At 45.4% G+C, this 18,521-nt stretch overlaps 1 protein-coding gene across 6 annotated transcripts in view; it reads left to right on the top strand.

The window, feature by feature from the left end:
* TENM4 (teneurin transmembrane protein 4) overlaps nucleotides 1-18,521 on the top strand; it is a 358,119-nt gene that overhangs the window by 312,862 nt on the left and 26,736 nt on the right. For all 6 annotated transcript variants that reach the window (XM_037377895.1, XM_037377897.1, XM_037377893.1 and 3 more), the window contains 3 exons: nucleotides 7,540-7,712; nucleotides 11,583-11,818; nucleotides 17,968-18,264. In XM_037377895.1, coding sequence (XP_037233792.1) covers nucleotides 7,540-7,712; nucleotides 11,583-11,818; nucleotides 17,968-18,264 — 706 coding nt within the window. The remainder of the gene's footprint in view (nucleotides 1-7,539; nucleotides 7,713-11,582; nucleotides 11,819-17,967; nucleotides 18,265-18,521) is intronic.

Here is an 18,521-nt window from a genome sequence, read left to right as displayed (position 1 = left end):
TTTCTGTTTTGCTCAGGGCCAAGGAAATAAAGACATCAAATCTGGCTCTGAGAAAAAGCTGCGTGCTCCTCACAGCATGTAATAGTTGTTTATAGGCCAGGGCAAGCTGGACATCACTGTTTAAAAAGTTAAGAGTCAACATAAATTCAGCTGGCACAACTATACACTGCACCAGTGGCCCCACGAAGAACATCCTCATCAGATTTACCTTTAACTGTCTGCAGAGGGCCATAAAGCAGACATCCAACATGAAAGAGCAATGGTGTTACAAGAGTGGCAACACTACGTGTTTACATATCCAGCATCTCTGGTTCTCCTTCAGTTGTTACTCTTACCAGGGCATTTCTCAGCCTTTATCATAAGGCTGCCAAGAGCTGTGACGTACGGGCATGTTGATGTGGCTCTGGAGAGGAGAGGAGGAGGTAGGATACGTTGATGCAGTGCTGGAGGTCAATTTCCAGGGCATGCCAGGGAATCGGGGTCCTCCAAGGGTTCAGGCTGGGCTGGCACATTGTCCCTTCATTTCTGTAGGGGAAGGAGACCAGTGCTGTCTTCAGGCAGCAACAGACGTGCACAGCTCTCACAGCTCTTCCTTTCACACATCCTACACCAAAGCTGCCGTAACAATCCTACTTTATTGAGTGTAGTGTTGAGAAAGGTTCAGTATATAACGTGCAGTTTCCCTTTCCTTTGAGAGTAAAACTTAGCTCTCTGCAGTAATTAGCCTGTCCCCAAAGGCCTATCTAGGACTTCTTTGAGGGTTTTAGCATTATATAGACCTTCTCTGCCTCTGCAGAGGGCTTGACATTCGTTGTCAATTAATGCAATGCAGCTCAGCTTGTCCAGTAACTGGATTAAAGACTTGCCTTCCCATTGAACCTGTGACAGTGATAATCAGCAGCAAAGGAAGCTGATCTGGAAGCTCTGCCCGCAGAACGGCTTCTTGTTCAACTCCTCAAGTCAAAGACAAAGGATGCTGTGTGACTACTTGCTTCTTTGTTGTTGCTGCTTTTTCACTTGACCTGAAAAAATTGCTACCAACCTTTACAAAGTTTCTTAGAAGTTGCTGTTTGTCTACTTCTGAATCCAGAAAATCTTACTAATGTATTTGTTCAAATCAAGAATATGGCAATTATCTTGATTAGCTCATTGAGATGGTATCACTGTACATTAATTCAATTTCCCTCTGAGCCAAAGTCAAATCTTCTATGCATTATTTAGCCCAGACGAGGCTCTTTGGCTTAGGTCCTTTGTGTGCCCAATTAGTTTCAAAGGTTACCTCCTCCCATACAGAATGAAATACTTACACATCCCTGCAGCCAAGCCCAGAAATTTGAAACGTTTTCATGGACTGCCCAAGAAGTGGCTCACAGCTGCCTGCAGGGCAAAGGGTCTCATGGAGCCAGGTCTTCAGATGGGCAGTAAGGGGAGCTGTGACCTGTAACGTCGGGTGATATTTTACAGAGAACCACTCTGCCAAACTTCACACACTGTAATGGGTGGGAGGTAGGAGCCAGCTGCACTGAGCATGCAGGAGGACCTTGGATGGCTTCCCAGTGACACCCTAGACTCAGCAGAGGTCCCACCCCAGCAGCAGCACTATTTGGTGCCCCAACCAATGCCCTTGTCTGGGTGACTGGGGTGCCAGAACTTGGCATCGTGGCCAGCATCTGCCCCAAGGTGAGATGCAGACCCAGAGTGCCTTGCAGTTGGTGTAAAGGCTTTGAAATTTTTTCTCTCACAGCCAAAACCAGAAATAAATAATGCTTATTACCTTCGGAGGTGCAGCCACCTCCTGATTCAGAGAAAAGCTAGCTTACAGCATTAATAACATCCCTTTATCACCTGATGATATCTCGGGTCATACACTGAGTTTTATGGGATTTGGTGGCATCCATGGTTCAAAGTAGTTCAAGTGAGGGTCTCTTTCTGCTCCTGCAGCAGACTGGTGTATGAGAACCACCTTTGGCTTTTGCCCTCCCTCCTCTTCTGGCAAGATTTCTTTGCTCCACAATTTCTTCATGATAAAATAATTAGATTCTCAACATTATTCCTTTGAAGTTCTAGCAAAACTGCATTTAAGTGGCACGATAAAATAGTACTTCACTACTCTCAGTACATTGTGAGATCATGTTTTGAGCCATTTGCCTGGTTTGAAATGAATGCCTGGTGTCAGAGTCTAGTTGAGAACCAAGGGAATTATGAGTATCATAAAAGCCAGAGAGAGATATCTTCCTCTTCTCATTTGGGCAGTCAGAAAATTCTGCAGACAGTGGCTGCAGCATGGCCTTGTGTCATTAGGGAGAGGACTTGCCTTCATACATATTTGAGTAGTATTGGTTTGTCTGTTATAGATTTATTTTTAATGTTGTGTTTAATGTTGTTTGAAAAATTGTGAAGAAGCGAGCTTGTTCAGAGGCGGCGGGTGCATGTCTGTATAATCGCACACAAAATATAGTATGCAAAGTACATTAGGACACTTTGGCACTAAATGCAATATTATTATAGTGAATTCTTTCCGATCTATTTGACTTGGATTTTTAAAAGGCTGATGAAATGTGAAAAAGCTAAAATGAGGAAACCCAGAGACTCAGGCAAGGAATTGATTTCTGAATAGACAGTACTTAGGATGCTCTCTTTAATTCCCAAGGCCCAGGTCTCTACACAATGGTAATGTGATAAATGAAAGCGCTGAATGTTTACAAGCTCACAATTAGGCCTCATAAGCACCAAATACCATTTTAATTCTGTGCATTGAACCTTAGCTAAATACGTTTCCAATTGGGAATGGATGGCAACAGCTTCCTTTGCTGGCCTGGTAATTGTCGCTGTAATTGTGAGTGCTGAGCCTTTGCAGCAGGTTTGAATGGGAGGCAGCAGCTGCGTGAGCAGGTGATGAATTCATTGCTCGGAGTGGCCACCGCGTGCGCTCCTGCATTTCAGTATTTTCTTAATTCTGGTGCTTTCAGAGCATTTGGAGAACACAGAAGTCTTAGGCTCTGATGAAAACTGGCCCACACCTAAATCCCAACACTGTGGAAACAGGCCTAGGCGGCTTAGCTGCAAAATGAGGTGACTAGGAGAGATTTATCTTACTGCAAATACCAGAGCGCACCTGCAGCTACATAAGAGCCAGTCGCTTGGCCTTCCTCTCCAAGCTGAGGATGTGCCCTATAAGTGCCTTTATAGGGCTGAAAGCAGAGGTAGAAGGACCCAACTCATTTAACTCGTTAAGCACATTATCTGTTTGGGATCTGCAGTGTGACAGATGATAGCAGGTATGTGCTGTGTGATCTAAATCAAGGGAAACGCGGAAAGTGCTCTGGTCCTGAGCAAAACAGAAGCAAAAACTGCTTGCCAAGAGGAAAAGGTGGGGGGTGGTGGTGGTGGTGGTGTCCATGCTCACTGGCTTCCCACACTTCTTTTTGCAATGCCACTGCGGTGCTAAAAAGAGTTTTTTCTCTGGACAGGAGCATTTTACACTTCATCTGCCAACCAATTAAAAATAAGAATAAAAATGGGAACAGTCTAATTGTGCTACCTTCTCGCATTTCTCCCTTTGTAAGGCATGACCTCCTTGCATCTGCAAATAGATGAGCTGTCACCCCCAAAGCGAGTGCTTGGAAGGTGCCTGCCTTGCTGCTGGGCCGAGTTGCAGCAGTTCTTGCAAATGCAGAAAGCACAGATGGTCCGGGTTACTTCTGATGGAGGCTAATGGGGTGACTAAGAAGGTGCCAAAAGTCTAATGTACATGTGCAGACATCTTAAACCAATTCCAGCACACTATTCCAGCCTGTTCTGGCCCAAAAGGAGCCTTGCTTCTCAGGATCCAAAGTCCCAAATGGAAGCCCTTGCTCTTGGTGAAGCTCTCCCTGTAGTGTGAGTTTTGTACAGCTGTAAAAATGTATCCGTGTCCATTATGTGTATTGTACTTAGTCATTTTGTCTTAAAAAGAAAAATGTGTGCACACAGGTTTAGGTACCATCGCACTCTTTTGTGTTTGTTTGGGGTTTTTCCTGCTATTTTAACCCATTTTGCACAGGCAGAGGTTACTGGCATCTTTCTCCATTTGCATATTTGCAAATATTACAAATTTGCCCAGCAGGGAGCTGGAGGACCATCTGTGAGGGTGCTCTGAGCTTGATGTCCAGGAATAGAGTTTAAAGAGCTGGATGTCTGCTGCCGCTTGGGGCTGTTAAACCAAGTATCCACAGGATTTTGAGGCTTTCTTTGGAGCACATGAGTAGGGCTTGCATGGCGTGTAGGTTCTGTGCTGACTCTCAGCATAGTGCGGAGTGTCATTCAATTAGGATAAAACATATGACTCGCAGGACATTGACTCAGCACTTAAATGAAACAGCAGCCACGTCCATCACATGAACAAGCTCTCTGTCCCCATCCATCCTGACTTTTGCTCTCCTTTCCCTAATCTGCAGACCTCCATCCTTTCACACTCACACCTGTATTACACCAAACTCACCCCCCTTAGACTTCAGCGCAGCACGTCTAGATTTGTCCTGTTGTTTTTAGGAGGTGAATCAAGCTCAATTTCAGGAGCAACTCAATTTTAAAAATGTAAATAGAGCAATAAAAATAAACCCCTTACAGTTGTTAATACCACAGAGTTGCCAAATTCAGATCCAACTTCCTTAAATTCTAGTGCATTTGAGATCTGAGTCTACCCTTATGGTTCAGACTGGTTTATATATAGGACTAATGATGTTGTGGTAGAAAGATTTGGGTGTTACACAACAGCTCTTTAGTGACAACATTTTCTCTGCTAGAAGGTGAGACTAAATCATGTCCTTTGTGTCCTGTCTCAGCAGAGGGGGTAAAGATATCACCTGTGATGTTTTCAGTTTAAGACTCAGTTTTAAGAGGAGACGTGCAGATGACTGTGCAGAAGGCGCTTTCAAAACGCATACCGCCTCACTGCAAACAGGCCAGCCACAAACAGGGAGCAAAGGATTTGGCTCTGAGAGCACTTTAGTTCTGGCTTTTGCAAGGAGATTCAGTTCAGATCCAAACTGTGTCCTGCTAGCTGCTTGGAAAAGCTTTAATTGGTCTCTGCCAAACTCCTGCAATGCAGTCCTGAATTCATCTTTGGTTTGTTTTTTTTCTTCCTTCTTTTCTGTTTCACAAGTGAACAACTGATCACCAAGATCTGGGAGGGAAAGGGTGAGGCTGCTCTGTGTTCCATGCTTGGATAATCCCATGACTGATAGCCTGACACTGAGGAGGGCCAAATGCTTTCTTCTACCTTCCTACCTCCCCCTATGCCCCGTGGGCAAGAAAAGCCTCACATGATGGTGTCTCCAAACCCAAGGGCTGGAGAGACTTGCAATGAACTCACCCACTTAGTCACTATACAATAAATATTAAACTCTGGGCAAAAATCACCTTTTCAACCAGCCTTTCCTCATGTTGAGTCACTGCCAGCATATTGTCAAAAGCAAAGTACCAGCATTGTGTACAAATCTGAAAAAAAAGAGAATAGAAGAGAAATTATTTTCTTTTTCTGTGTAGTGCAGAGCCAGTCCAATGGCTGCTCCTGGGTCTCTCATGGATTACAGTTCAAGAGCACTTTTTCTTGTCTCTTGTCTCTTGTCTCTTGTCTCTTGTCTCTTGTCTCTTGTCTTGTCTTGTCTTCTTTTCTCTTCTCTTCTCTTCTCTTCTCTTCTCTTCTCTTCTCTTCTCTTCTCTTCTCTTCTCTTCTCTTCTCTTCTCTTCTCTTCTTTTTTTTTTTGGTTTGGATTTTTTTGTTGTTAGATGGGGTCTGTTGTCTCTGAGCTCAGCTCAGAGTAATCCTGAAGAGGAAGATCAAGAGTTCCTCAAACATCTGCTCACTCTGAGGCCTGATCAACTGTATCCAGACCCTCTCTAACACATTTCTCTCACCTATTCTTAAAAGTGTTGGGCAATGGGTTTTCCAGCACTCCATCTGTTCCTCTTCTTGGAGCAGCCATGGGCCTGGAAAACGTTCTCCAGCTTCTGGCCTGAATCTTCCTTGTTTACATTCCAGCCGATTACTTTTTGTTACATCCTCAGTAGATGTGACGAACAAATTAATTACGCTTTTCAGAACAACAGTTGTCAGGGTGGCATCTTCCCAATTCCTTGTTTCCCCTCTTCTAAATCAACTTTTCTTTTTTTTTTTTTTTTTTTGGGGGGGGGGGGGCGGGAGGTGTGGAGTGTGCCTCTCAGATCATGTTTTCTAAGCTTGTTATCCTTAATGCATCATTTGAATTATTATTCTGAGGAATAGCACCCTTCACTGAACACTGTGCTCCATCAAAGGCTTACCAAGTCCTCTCTGCTCACCCATCATTCACTTTGCATCCCCAAGTGATACATTTTCTTGATATGATCTTCTTATATATCATATAAATCATTCTTAAATGATATGTGGGCAGGACTTGAAAGTCAGACATTTACCACTGATTACTTTTCCTGGAATTTTTCTGCTGTTTCTCCCTAATTATTTAAATATCCCTTCCCTGAAGGTCCATCTCATCAGAAGGTCCAACAGCTCTCCAGACATAAGCCAGTAGACCTTCCTGCTGCTTTCCATTTCAGTCCGCAGTAGCCTCGCTGCAAAGGTCCCTCACCAGTGGTCTGCTCGTAGCTCAGTCTTGTGACCCAAGAGCACTCTTTTTGCAGTGCCACAAATGAGAGCGTTTCCTATGTCAACTCAGGAGGTCTCTAGGCACACGGGTCTGCTTCTCCTTTTTACTGAAAAATAACCACCCGGCTTGTTAACTGCTGTGGGACCTGCATGTTTGTAGCTTATTTCATCTGGGTCCCGGTACACAGGTGTCCACATCAAAGAAACTTTCCCAGATGGTGCTTATGTTGAGTCCCTCATTGGGAAAGCCAAGGACACAGTAGGGGTGATAACTGGACTACTTTTTTGCACTTTTAAATCAGCCCTTCCAGATGGTCCTGGGAACAGTAAAAGGTAGACACGAGGGTCTCATCTGTGCTCAGGGCTCTACACCGTGCTCACAAAGGACTGTGCTCTACTTGATGTAGCCAATCTGGCAGGTTCTTGCTGCTACCCTAACATTAGCTTTTAAAATAAAATAGAAAAAATAAAAATAAAAAAAAAAAACGTTGCTGAAGAGCTCAGGACACAACCAGACAAAACAGTTGGTGGCCTTCAGAAACAACGAGTTCTGCAAGACAGGATGCACAGGCCAGTCCTTTTCGGTAAGTCACAGCACAGTGGATGGGAAGTAAAGTTACTTTTGTAAACAAGAAGCATAATGCAGGTGATAAGTATAGGAAAAATGTTGTTAAAATACAGCCTAATACTTATTTAGTCATTTTCTGTTCTTTGCTTGATTTTCTTCAGCTAAAACCTGTGATTTGCTTCTCATGAAGCCAAAAAAGTCAAGACAATCTGACAGAGTGACAGTGCGTTTTTCTTTAGGGAAAATCTGGGTGAAGAACTCAAGACTTGGTATCTGCTTTATAGGATGCTTCCTGTATCCCACTTCTCTGTTGATGCTGTTGACTTTACTCCTTCCTCCCTTTCAGGTATGACAGCTTTGGCCGCCTGACCAACGTGACCTTCCCTACTGGCCAAGTGAGCAGCTTCCGCAGCGACACCGACAGCTCTGTGCATGTCCAGGTGGAAACCTCCAGCAAGGATGATGTTACGATAACAACCAATTTGTCAGCATCGGGAGCCTTCTACACCCTGCTCCAAGGTGAGTTGGGCCACTTCCTCTTTCCCAACCAAGCTGCACACAATGGATTATCCATCAGGAAACAGGCACCGCCTTGATAATCCCAGCACCAAAAATCACCTGCCTTCTCAGCGCCCCAGAGCTCCCCACATGCTGGTACAGATGCACGCTCACACCTACTTAGCCACATTCCCTAGCGCCGTGGTTGCTCTGCAGCTGTTTTCTGCTTCATTCTCAGCTGGTCCCCTTGCTGTGCAGTCCTCATGCAGTGCAGTCCTCCATCCTCATTACCATTATTGTTATAACAAAAAGGGTTGCATAAATCTAGCCGCACTTCCAGCTGACCCCCTTTGCTTCATTCTCTTAATGGCTTCCAATTTAACAGTTCCTCTCCTCCTGGAACAGGAGTCCAGCTGGTTGCTGGAGATCCCTCTGATCCTTTGTTCACTGGCTGTTCAAACATTCACAAGGAAGCATCCAGAAAAATGACCATCCCGGTCCCCAAAAGGTCTGTGTTTGAGCTAAAGAGCTGGTGTGGAGAGGCACAAAGGAGAAAGGAGAAGTGGGCCGCCAGGGTGGGACCGGTGGGACCAGTTTGTGGCTGTCAGAAATGAGCACAATTCTGCAGGTGGTGGTAAGGTGGAGATGTGGAAGATTGTTGAGGCAGAGGAAAAGGTGAAAAAGTGGGAAAGAAAAGAGGAATAAATAACAGGGGAGCACTGTGCTGACATACCGGTAGGGGCAGAAGTTGTAGTACACAAACCATGCCAGCCTGGATCTCCAGGTTCCGACATGTGAAGCCTCCTTGGGGTCAGGGTTAGCCATCACTCTTGGTCTCTGGGGCTTGGAGAAAGGGAAAGGACTTTCAGACTCTTTGCTTTGTTCACTCCCCAGCTCTCATTCACTCTTAGTCTGTGCCTCATGGCAATGAGGTGTCAGACATCATTTCCCTGTGAAAGGAACAAAGTTCTCCAAGTGAGACTGACGTGTTCCCAAGTCACATTTGTTCCCGCATCTCTGGGACACACATTTCTCTCCCCCTCCCTATAATAACAGCAAGCTTTCCTGAAAGAATGTGCCTGCTATGCCTGAACACTGCTTCTCCTGCCTCTGGAGGGGGCGGATGAGAGGGTGCCAGGCCCTTCAAGCCATGTTCGCTATTCCTGTAGCGAACACAATGACTTTCTTATTCTTGACTTCAGCCTGCAAAGCAGATCCAACCTACCCCGCCCCATCCCATCCACTCCCATCAAGACATCTGGCAACTGCACAGACATGAGGTTGGCTTCACCTCAAGAGCCTAATTAAGCAATAGAGCCTGCTGTTGGGGGCCCTTTAGTGAGATAATTGTCTGTGATGTGATTTATACACCCAGAGCTGAAGGCACAGTTACATAATGGTGCCACGGTCAATTATCTCATTGTACTGCCCTCCAGCACAGGGGCACTCTTACCGTTAGGACATGCAGTATTACAAACAGCTTAACCATCTTCAGAAGTATAAAATTATTAAACTGTTTGGATCTTAAGAAACTCACTTATCTTAAAATGCAGGTCTGCATAATGTCGCAGCAGAGGTGGCCTGTGACCTGCTGAGGGTGGCTTTCCCACAGGAGTTAGGGACTGTGGATTCCCAAAGGGAGGTAGCTGTTTGCTCGTGGCAGCACTGTAGAAACTGAAACAAGGGCCACTGGAATTGTCCAGGGATGTACTGAGCACGACTGAAATGTAACTTGCCTTCCAAGTGCTTCTCCAGCGGATGGAGCTGGAGCTGTTGTCAAGCTCTGTGAGCGTCTTGCCCACTCCATTGTTCTTCGGGGAAAATGGTTGTTGCAGATTCACTTTGCGTGGGAGGTACTTGTGCATTTCCCTTCTGCACTCACAGATCTAGCCAGCTTTCAGAAATCCTTGGTGAACCTTTCAGGGAACCTGGATCCCACTGTGAACAAGTGAGATCTGAGAAGGCATTTTTGGAAGGTTACAGATTCCTGTAGGATGGATTTAGGAGCCTCTGGAGCTAACAGGCACCTCAGAACCTCGGTGGGATTTTGTCCTCTGGACTAATGACAAAGTGAGCATTTGTTCAAGGCCAAAACAGGGGAGTAGTGCCCTAGAGCCAAAGCAGCGTAAAATACAGCATCCAATGGCCCCTGGATTTTATGTAGCCCTTGAGAAATGCCTTCCAAAGCCAGGGGAGAGTCTTCTCTTGGGAAAATGTTGAAAGTGGAGGATTTACATTCCCCACACTGTACCACACTGCTGGTGACAATCCACCATAACCCCTCTGTGGTGCTTATCTGACACAAAGGGAACACCACATGTCCATTGCGTTTCACGGAGACCTTCAAGCTTTCTGCTGCTTCCCAATGAAGGATGAAGGAGGGAGGAATATATTAGCCATGCAGAGATATTTCACTGGTTTGATTTAAAGCACATCTCCTACCACTTTCTCGCAAGCAACTAAGAACAAAAGTATGACAGCCAGCTGTCTCTCCCCCATCACTACATTTGCAGAATCAAGCATGGAGTGGGTTTGATGCTGCTGGAGTCTATGTCAAAAGGCCATCAACTTAAGTACTCAGTGGTACAGCTAAAACATTCAGATTTACACTGTGGATCACTGCTGCATGTTTATAGTGGCAAAATCCAGTTGCCACAGCAGTTTCACACCATCACTACTGTGTACAGTATGTTGAGTTGTGATCCTGCTGAGATCAGTGTGGCAAGATGCCAGCTGGATACAACAGGAGCAGGATCAGACTCACAATAAAAAAGACCAACTGGTGTCAGGTTTCCTTTCCTAATTATACCAGACTGTGCTCTTTACTGATCTATTTCATCTAGACGAGAGATGATAATTTCACTGTGATCTTGTTTCCTGCTGAGCTATGGCAGAGCAACTAGTGAACAAAACCCAACTTGCCTCAGAACGGAAGAACAATTGACATGAATTTTTAATGGGTGTTTTTATTCACAATTAGGTATTTATGGCAGCCTGGGAGACAGAAATGGTAATATTTTCCAGCTTTTGAGGAGCTTCAGATAAGGCAGTCTTTGTATAATGTGTTTTTAAAGCCATTCTGCACTGAGAAAGTCTCATGCTTTCTTACGCTTTGTGAGCTCCAGTCCACAGAAACACCAGATGGAGATTCAAAGGACGGGCTTTCAGCCTGCCTGATTCCTGAAGGATGTGGAAGAGGTATTATTCTTCTCTACCACTCCTGAACTCTCAAATCCTGGCCTCAGAATCTGCTGATTTTTCAAGTGCTAGTGGAGGCCAGATGTGTGGAGATGTGTGGGAGCTTAGTGCCTCTGCTTTCTCTCCAAACATGAGGACTTTGGTTGCCTCCTGAAAGCTTTCCCAAGTGAAAAGGTTTGGCTGTTATTTGGGGAACTGGTTACCATTAACTCGCTGTGCAATTTCCTGTCACTTGTGAGATGGTGAATAAGCTGACGAAAGTAGGTGGCCCCACTTTTTCATTTATTGTAGCGAAACTGGGATCTTTTAGGATATAAAAGCGTGGAAAGTTTTCAGCTGGACTGTGATTTAAAACAAATATCTCGCCACCCAGTGTTTCAGCCTAGAGAAAGAGGTTTGAACCTGCATCCTTTGCTAGGGTATTATACAGCTTTTCCACTGGTGCCTTTTTTAACCTGTGTAAGACTCTTCTGTAAAAATTTGAGGTGCAGAACCTCATCAGAATGAAAAAGAGATTGTCCATCTTTACTTTCACAGATGAAACTAATGTTTTGCTCACTGAGTGGGACAGGTCAATGACAAAGAGCGTTTGGTTGCAACCATCAGAAATGTTGATGAAGCCTGGGTGAGGGAGCACATGAAAAGCTGGAACTGTATCACTGGATTTGAAAAGATCTCTTTTTCTGTCTTCAGATCAAGTCCGAAACAGCTACTACATTGGCGCTGATGGCTCTCTCAGACTGATGCTTGCTAACGGCATGGAGGTGGCCCTGCAAACTGAGCCGCATCTGCTGGCTGGCACCGTCAACCCCACGGTGGGGAAGAGGAATGTCACCCTGCCCATCGACAATGGCCTCAATCTCGTGGAGTGGAGGCAGAGGAAAGAGCAAGCGAGAGGGCAGGTCACCGTCTTTGGCCGTCGGCTGAGGGTAAGTGAGAAGCGTGAGCAGTTTTGGACTCTACTTCCTATCTCATCAGTCCCCAGCCTCGTGACGGAAAGGGACAGGGCTGATCTGTACTGTCTGCAGTAGGGATGAGTCTGCAGGACGGAGACCTAGCCGTTCATCCTCAGCGACACAACCTTTATGACTTGAATATATCCTTGTGCCTCCTTATGTGCTAACATTCTCTTAGCTGTCACAGGTATATTGCTGATTTGCCTGCAAGTCCTCTGCATCACTGGGAATGCATGACCTCCCATCGGACACCTCAGGTTTAACCATCATGTCAGGCTGTTTAAGCAAGCAAGGGACAGTCATAACTATAAATTTCTGCACCAATTAGTATAGGTATTTTCTGCCTGCGCTGCTGGCAGTGATAAACCTGAGCACCGAAACATTTCTAATCATATGAGGACTGGGAACAGGCTGAGAGAGTTGGGGTTGTTTAGCCTAGAGAGAAGGCAGCTCTAGAGAGACCTTATGGCAGCCTTCCAGTACTTAAAGGGGGACTATGGGAAAGATGGGGAGGGACTCTTTATCAGGAAGTGTACTGATAGGACAAGGGGTAACAGTTTTATTTAGATTTAGATTAGCTATTAAGATTAAATTCTTCCCCGTGAGGGTGGCGAGGCGCTGGCCCAGGCTGCCCAGAGCAGCTGTGGGTGCCCCATCCCTGGCAGGGCTCAAGGCCAGGCTGGACGGGGCTGGGAGCAGCCTGGGCTGGGGGGAGGGGGCCCTGCCCAGGGCAGGGGGCGTGAAACTAGGTGATTTTAAAGTCCCTTCCCACCCAAACCAGTCTGTGATTCTATTATTATTATTCACTGGGCAGCCTCAGAAAAATCTCTAGATTCCTGATACTTCCTAATCTGTTGAACCTGTTGGAGAGCTGGGCTCGCAGGGCATTTCATCGCAATTGCCATCGTTCCCGGAAGTGAAATGTTATAAACAGCTCCGGCCTGAGAGCACTCTCTCCTCCAGGAGCGCACGGTCCTTTCTGTGCTTGAGACTGATGTGTTTTGAAAACATTGCTCTGCGCAATGTACCACAGACTTGTCAGGGCTGTTTCAAGATCTTGCCCAATAAGCCTGTAATTCCTCTGCTAACTGCTGGCAAGGCTGGTAACCTGTGATAGCAAGTCCTACGCAATCACCTTATACCTTGCTAGTCTTGGAGTCATGGGCTGATGAGCGGTTCCTGGGAAGCTGCTCAGCACCTGCCAAATTCAGACCCTCTGAGAAACATGCTTAGTGCTGTGTGATGCCACCACAGCAAAAGAACTGCAGCTATTTATTCACACTTGAGCTTTGCAGTCAATATTAATGCTCGAGTTTCAGAAAATGTGTTTCCCACTCCTTGCTCTTCACCTCTCCCTATTACCTTCTGTGTGACCCCTGCCACCTTGGTGTGATTTCTCTCATCTCTTCTCGCTCACACTTGTCAAGATTTGCTCTTCACCCTTCCCAACCCAGGCTCTGTTCTTTTCCCCTTGCGTCGATAGCCTCATATTTTGTTACCAGGAGAAAAACGGCAAACAGTAGTGAAAGCTGAAGCTGCTCCTTCACTGGGAACTGCTGTATATCTGCAGATGAGTCCACGTCACCCTTCTTGTTTGGTTTGTCTTGGGGTTTTTAATTTATTTTAGTTTAGTTTAATAACCAACGAAATTATCAGGCAGGTCTTTTTTCTGAAAGGAGAGAGCCTTCTGAAATCTGCAGCTGTGACACAGCTATTTGGTGTTCAAAGCAGTATCTACTCATTTAGCCACAGCTCAGCTGCCCGTGTCAGTTTTATCTTCCAAAATTTTCACAGTAGATTCAAATGCAGAATGTGTCTTTGTTTTATATTGTACCGCAGTTGGAAAAACACTTGCAAAATGAGTTTTCAGGCTGGTTACTTGTGTCCCTATAAATCTGCCAGCATTTATTCACATTTGGAGCCTATCAGGGCCCTTCTAGTGAAGCAGGAGAGCATCTTACATGGTTGAAGGACTCAGTTATGGCTCTGTTCAAGGGTTCAAAGTAGCTGAGGATGTACAAGATGTTTTAAGCTGCCTGTCTGTACCTGCATGGCAGCATCTGCACCCCTAAGACGTAAACCTGCAAGGTGCTAATTGCCTCCCTGGGGACTGCACAGATTTTTGCATATTCTGTGTGTCGTGTTCTCCTCTTCCCTCATACCAGTAATTTCTGCTTTCCCTGGTAAGGGAGAAGCTTAGGGAAGTTAAGTTCAACATGGTTTTGTTCACTTTGGGAAATATTATCATTTTCTGCCATATGTGAATAAAACACTACTTTCCCACTCCCCTCACTCCGCTGCTTGCATGAGACAGCAGCAGAGACATGGTGCTCCATGGGGAAAGAGCCCAAAGAAGCTGGCACATCATTCCATGAAGCCTTTGAGGTGAGAACAGGATCTGGCCACTGTAAAAGAGGGAGTTCCTCTGAAACCAGCATCCTTTCTCCTGCCATCGCATGGATCCACATTCTGTGATCGTGGCCCTTCCTCCCATGGCTACAGCATATTCCTGTGGACTGACAACCTGTCGCCATGAGCTCAACCAGCTCCCAGCATGATGAGGCCAGTTTCACAGCTGCCTCCTTGACCCTCCCTAGGAAATAATACAATGCACATGTTCTTTATTGCAGGGATAAGGCACAGGGCAGGGACTTCTGCATGGATGGAGGGAAAAGGGCCAGCCCTTATGCCTTTTTTGCAGTCCCATCAATGGTGACCTGGCTGTGCACTTGGCCAGGCATCTTTAAAGCAGCACATATATGTTAAAGCAGCCCCTTTCCCTTCTCCTGTCCCACATAACCCATGGAAAGTTGTCATGCTCTGATCCACCCACCCAGCGGTGAGATGTCTCCACAATCTAGGTGGCTACAAATTGAACCCATCAGTGGCCAACAGCAACGCAGAATTCATCTGCAGTGAGAGCATTGGGTAAACTCTGCTTGAAGAAACAGAGCTCCTTCATTTTTCCTTTTTTTTTTTTTTTTTTTGTTAACAAACTTGAGTTTTTCAATAAAGGAGGTAAAGTAATCTGACAGTGGAGCAAAGAGGACAGACAAAAGAGACAGAGCTGCTGGCTCAGCTCTTTTATTTATTTAACCATGGAAACTCCTGTTGTAAGACATTTTGTTTTTCCCAAGACCTTGGCAGCAGGTTAATAGTGGCATCGAGGCCTAGTGTCACAAACACTCCCCAGAACCAATGTGACTGGAGAGGTCTCTTGGGATATGCTACTAAGCATTTCAGTTGTGTTGACTAGTGACAGTCCAGCATCATCTCCACATTTTCTGCAAGGTGTTTAGGTCTGGATATGGCCACCCCAACAGTTTTAGCAATTCGCTGGGGAAATTGCTTTGTAGGCAGCCATTTATCACATGGATGTTGTTGGCTCCTGGAGTTCTCGTTGCAGAGTATTGTTTGCTCTCCTCTGCTGAAGGTTGCCAGAGTGTTTTCATGAAAAATCTTCCCTTTTTGTGCTTGTTTAATTATAATGTGAGCTAAAGGAGCTCCATGGGAAGCATTGGAAAAATCAGAAATGGTGGCGTGCTTATGCTCTTGCTTTTTCAGAGCAAGCTAAGGAATTGAATAAAGTAATGTAGAACATCAATTCGGGTTTAAATTTAAATTTCTCACACATTATAGAGGGGATACCAAAGCCACTGTGAATGGTGGTTTTAAATTTATCCTGTCTCGATCCTGTGCTGATCACAAGCCTTGTCAGACACTCTGAGGGGCCAAAGCTTTTTGTAGGAGCTTTTCCAACCCCGTTCCAGGATAAGGACTCTGGGATGTAGGATGACACCTTATTTAGCTGCTCACCATAAAACATGGTTATTGGACTGAAGCCTGCAGCCCTGTCAGTTCTGCAGAAAATTCACTTCTGTTCAAGGCATGCCCTTGAACAAGGATGAAAAAGATTTAGGCTCTGTTCAGAGGCTGTCCGGCAGGGTAGGGTTCACTTTGCCCATGGCATTGAGGGGTGGCTACTGGCACTGCAGCGCTTCACAGAGAGAAGAGACATTACTCCAAAGGAGCAGAGAAAACAAATCATAAAAAGAAAGGAGACTGTTTCCAACTAGTCCCACAGAAATTGCTTGCCAGAGCATGGGGAGGGTGGAATGACTTAGGGCACCGGTAATGGGATACAGAGATTTTGACTGGGCTTGAGAGCTATCCAGGGACCTGTTATTTGGTTCTTCCAGCACAGTGAATGGCACTGCTGCTGGCATACGGATCAGGGAGGCCACTTTCAGCCTGGATTACACTCCCAGCCCTGGAAGAGCTCTTTCCAGCTCTCTTGGCAGAAAGCACGAGCGGAAGCTGCAGCTGCTGAGCTGAAGCTGCTGTATGAATAGATGGAAGGCAGAGATGCTGTTCCTTTCTGCTTTGCCTTTTTTTTTTCTCTCTTTTGCAAGCAATTGCCGCTTCTGTTTCTCTATTTATAGCAGCAAGCCCCTATGAGATATCAAATTGCTCTGTTAGTTACATGTGTGCATCTGTACTTAGAGTTTTGATACCTTTTTAATTATTTTCCAGCTTGCCTGTTACAGTGGGCTGTTGGCTGATTTCTTCTTTCTCTCATTACACATTTATATTCTCTTTTACAAGTACTTAATTAGAGCATTATCTACCTTTCCACAACATTGGTTATTCATGAGCTGAAAATCATTGTTGCACTTGCCTCCTCTTACATCATCTTCATGCTTACATCATGGCACCCATTCCTTCTCTCCTTGGCTCTTGAGATGACTTCTTTTGAATTCCAACTTTGTGGTGTCCCCATTCTCTAGGCTTCAGCACAGACATCTGCCCCCACATCACAAAAGCACTGCAGTGGTCCTGCCTTTGCTACTTCTGTTCTTCCACGGCTCAGGAATTCCTTTCCTGTTGTTCTACCCCATCACTTCTCTCACTGTTTAACTCCCAGATACTCCTACATCCCTCAAAATATAGTGGGAATTCAATCATATACTCTAATGTAATGGCCAAGCTCAAAGCTGGACCAGGTCTGAGAACAGTGCTGAGGTCAGGAGCATTGACTTTACCCAGAGCAGGGTAAGGCAGAGTTTTTAACTCGGTCTGAAGACCTTGCAGCAAACAGCAAACTCTGGTTTATTGACTGCAGCTGAAGGGCTGCAAAGGGAACTGAAAACCAAGTCAGCTGCCTGGAGTTTGAAATTCATCCAAGAAGAATCTGCAACTTTCTAGAAAAGAAGGGCTTACCAGCTGAAAGAGGTTCAAAAGTGGTGGGATGGAGAAAGAGCTGTCTTCACTGGCAAGCTCTTTCTGGGAGTGTGGGTTTTTCATCCTTGCTCAGTACTTTGCTACTGTGGTGGTGTTGCTTTGTAATTCTCCGTGCACACGCAGCTAAACATGAGTTGTGTTATCAGCTCCTTTTTGTATTGCTGTGCGCCACAATCCCTGAATCGCAATGTATTCCTGCTCCTACCTTTGAAGTTGATACCTTTGATCTTTGGAAATGCAGAGGCAGCAGAGGTAACAGGAGTATAATTATGCAACACCAAATAACCCCAGGACAATGAAGGCAAAACTCTAGCTCTCACAGAAAAGTTCCTGCTCTGTCTAACATCTACAGTGGTCAAGGCCTCCATATTTCATCTCAGGCAAAATGCATAACCTCCGGTGCCTGCGGTATATTCCATAAACTCAGAGGAAAAACTCTGTTTTCCACTATGTTGACATGACATCCATCTTTTTTCTATAAGTATTGTTTTTTGATGTGCATGAAAGCCAAAGACTATATATCCTAGGTTTAATAAGCAGAGTACTTTGCAAATATTCCTTGCAACAAGTTGTCATTTTATCTTCTGTAGATCTATAATAACATCTGCTGTAGCAGTCTTAAGCCTGGGTTTGGGATATGGGCAAGATTCCTTCCCCATGGTGATGTTTCAAAAGTACCCTGTTTTTCTGCCTCTCTCTTCACTGAAGTCAACAGAAGCAACATTAGGACAACTCTTTCCTTTAAAAATTGCCTCTTGTCCAGAGGCAACAAAGAGCTGGACACTCTCCAGTGTGGTCTAAAGAGGTGTTTGGTGAAACAAGGCTAGTCTTTGTAACTTAAACTGTTTCTAGCTTCCTAATTCTCCATCTCTGTCCTGTAGGTTCACAACAGAAACCTGCTGTCCCTTGACTTTGATCGTGTGACAAGGACAGAGAAAATCTATGATGACCACCGCAAGTTCACACTCCGCATCCTCTATGACCAGGCAGGGAGACCCAGTCTCTGGTCACCCAGCAGCAGACTGAACGGGGTCAATGTCACGTATTCCCCGGGAGGACACATTGCAGGGATTCAGAGGGGCACAATGTCAGAAAGGCTGGAGTATGATCAGTCTGGCAGAATTACATCCAGGATCTTTGCTGATGGCAAATCATGGAGCTACACTTACTTGGAGAAGGTAAGAATCCTCCTGTTGCTCAGAGGTGGTGCATTTGGTGCAAGTGGGCTTTACTCCTTTGAGCTCAGCACAGCTGCACTCCTTCACATCAGCTGATTTATGGTCCTTATGGTCCAATACTCCTTTTCTGCCTACACTAAGGTGCACATAGTAACTCTGATGCGAGACCACCAAACAGCAATTGAAAGGAGCCTGAGAAGTTTCTTCCCAGTCACACTGAGAGCATCTTAATGCTGTGAAGCTTTGACATTTGATTT

The sequence above is a fragment of the Falco rusticolus genome, chromosome 2 (genome assembly GCF_015220075.1).
Source record: "Falco rusticolus isolate bFalRus1 chromosome 2, bFalRus1.pri, whole genome shotgun sequence".
NCBI lineage: Eukaryota > Metazoa > Chordata > Aves > Falconiformes > Falconidae > Falco > Falco rusticolus.
Note: the sequence above shows the minus strand (reverse complement) of the source record. Positions and strands in the feature narration are given on the sequence as shown.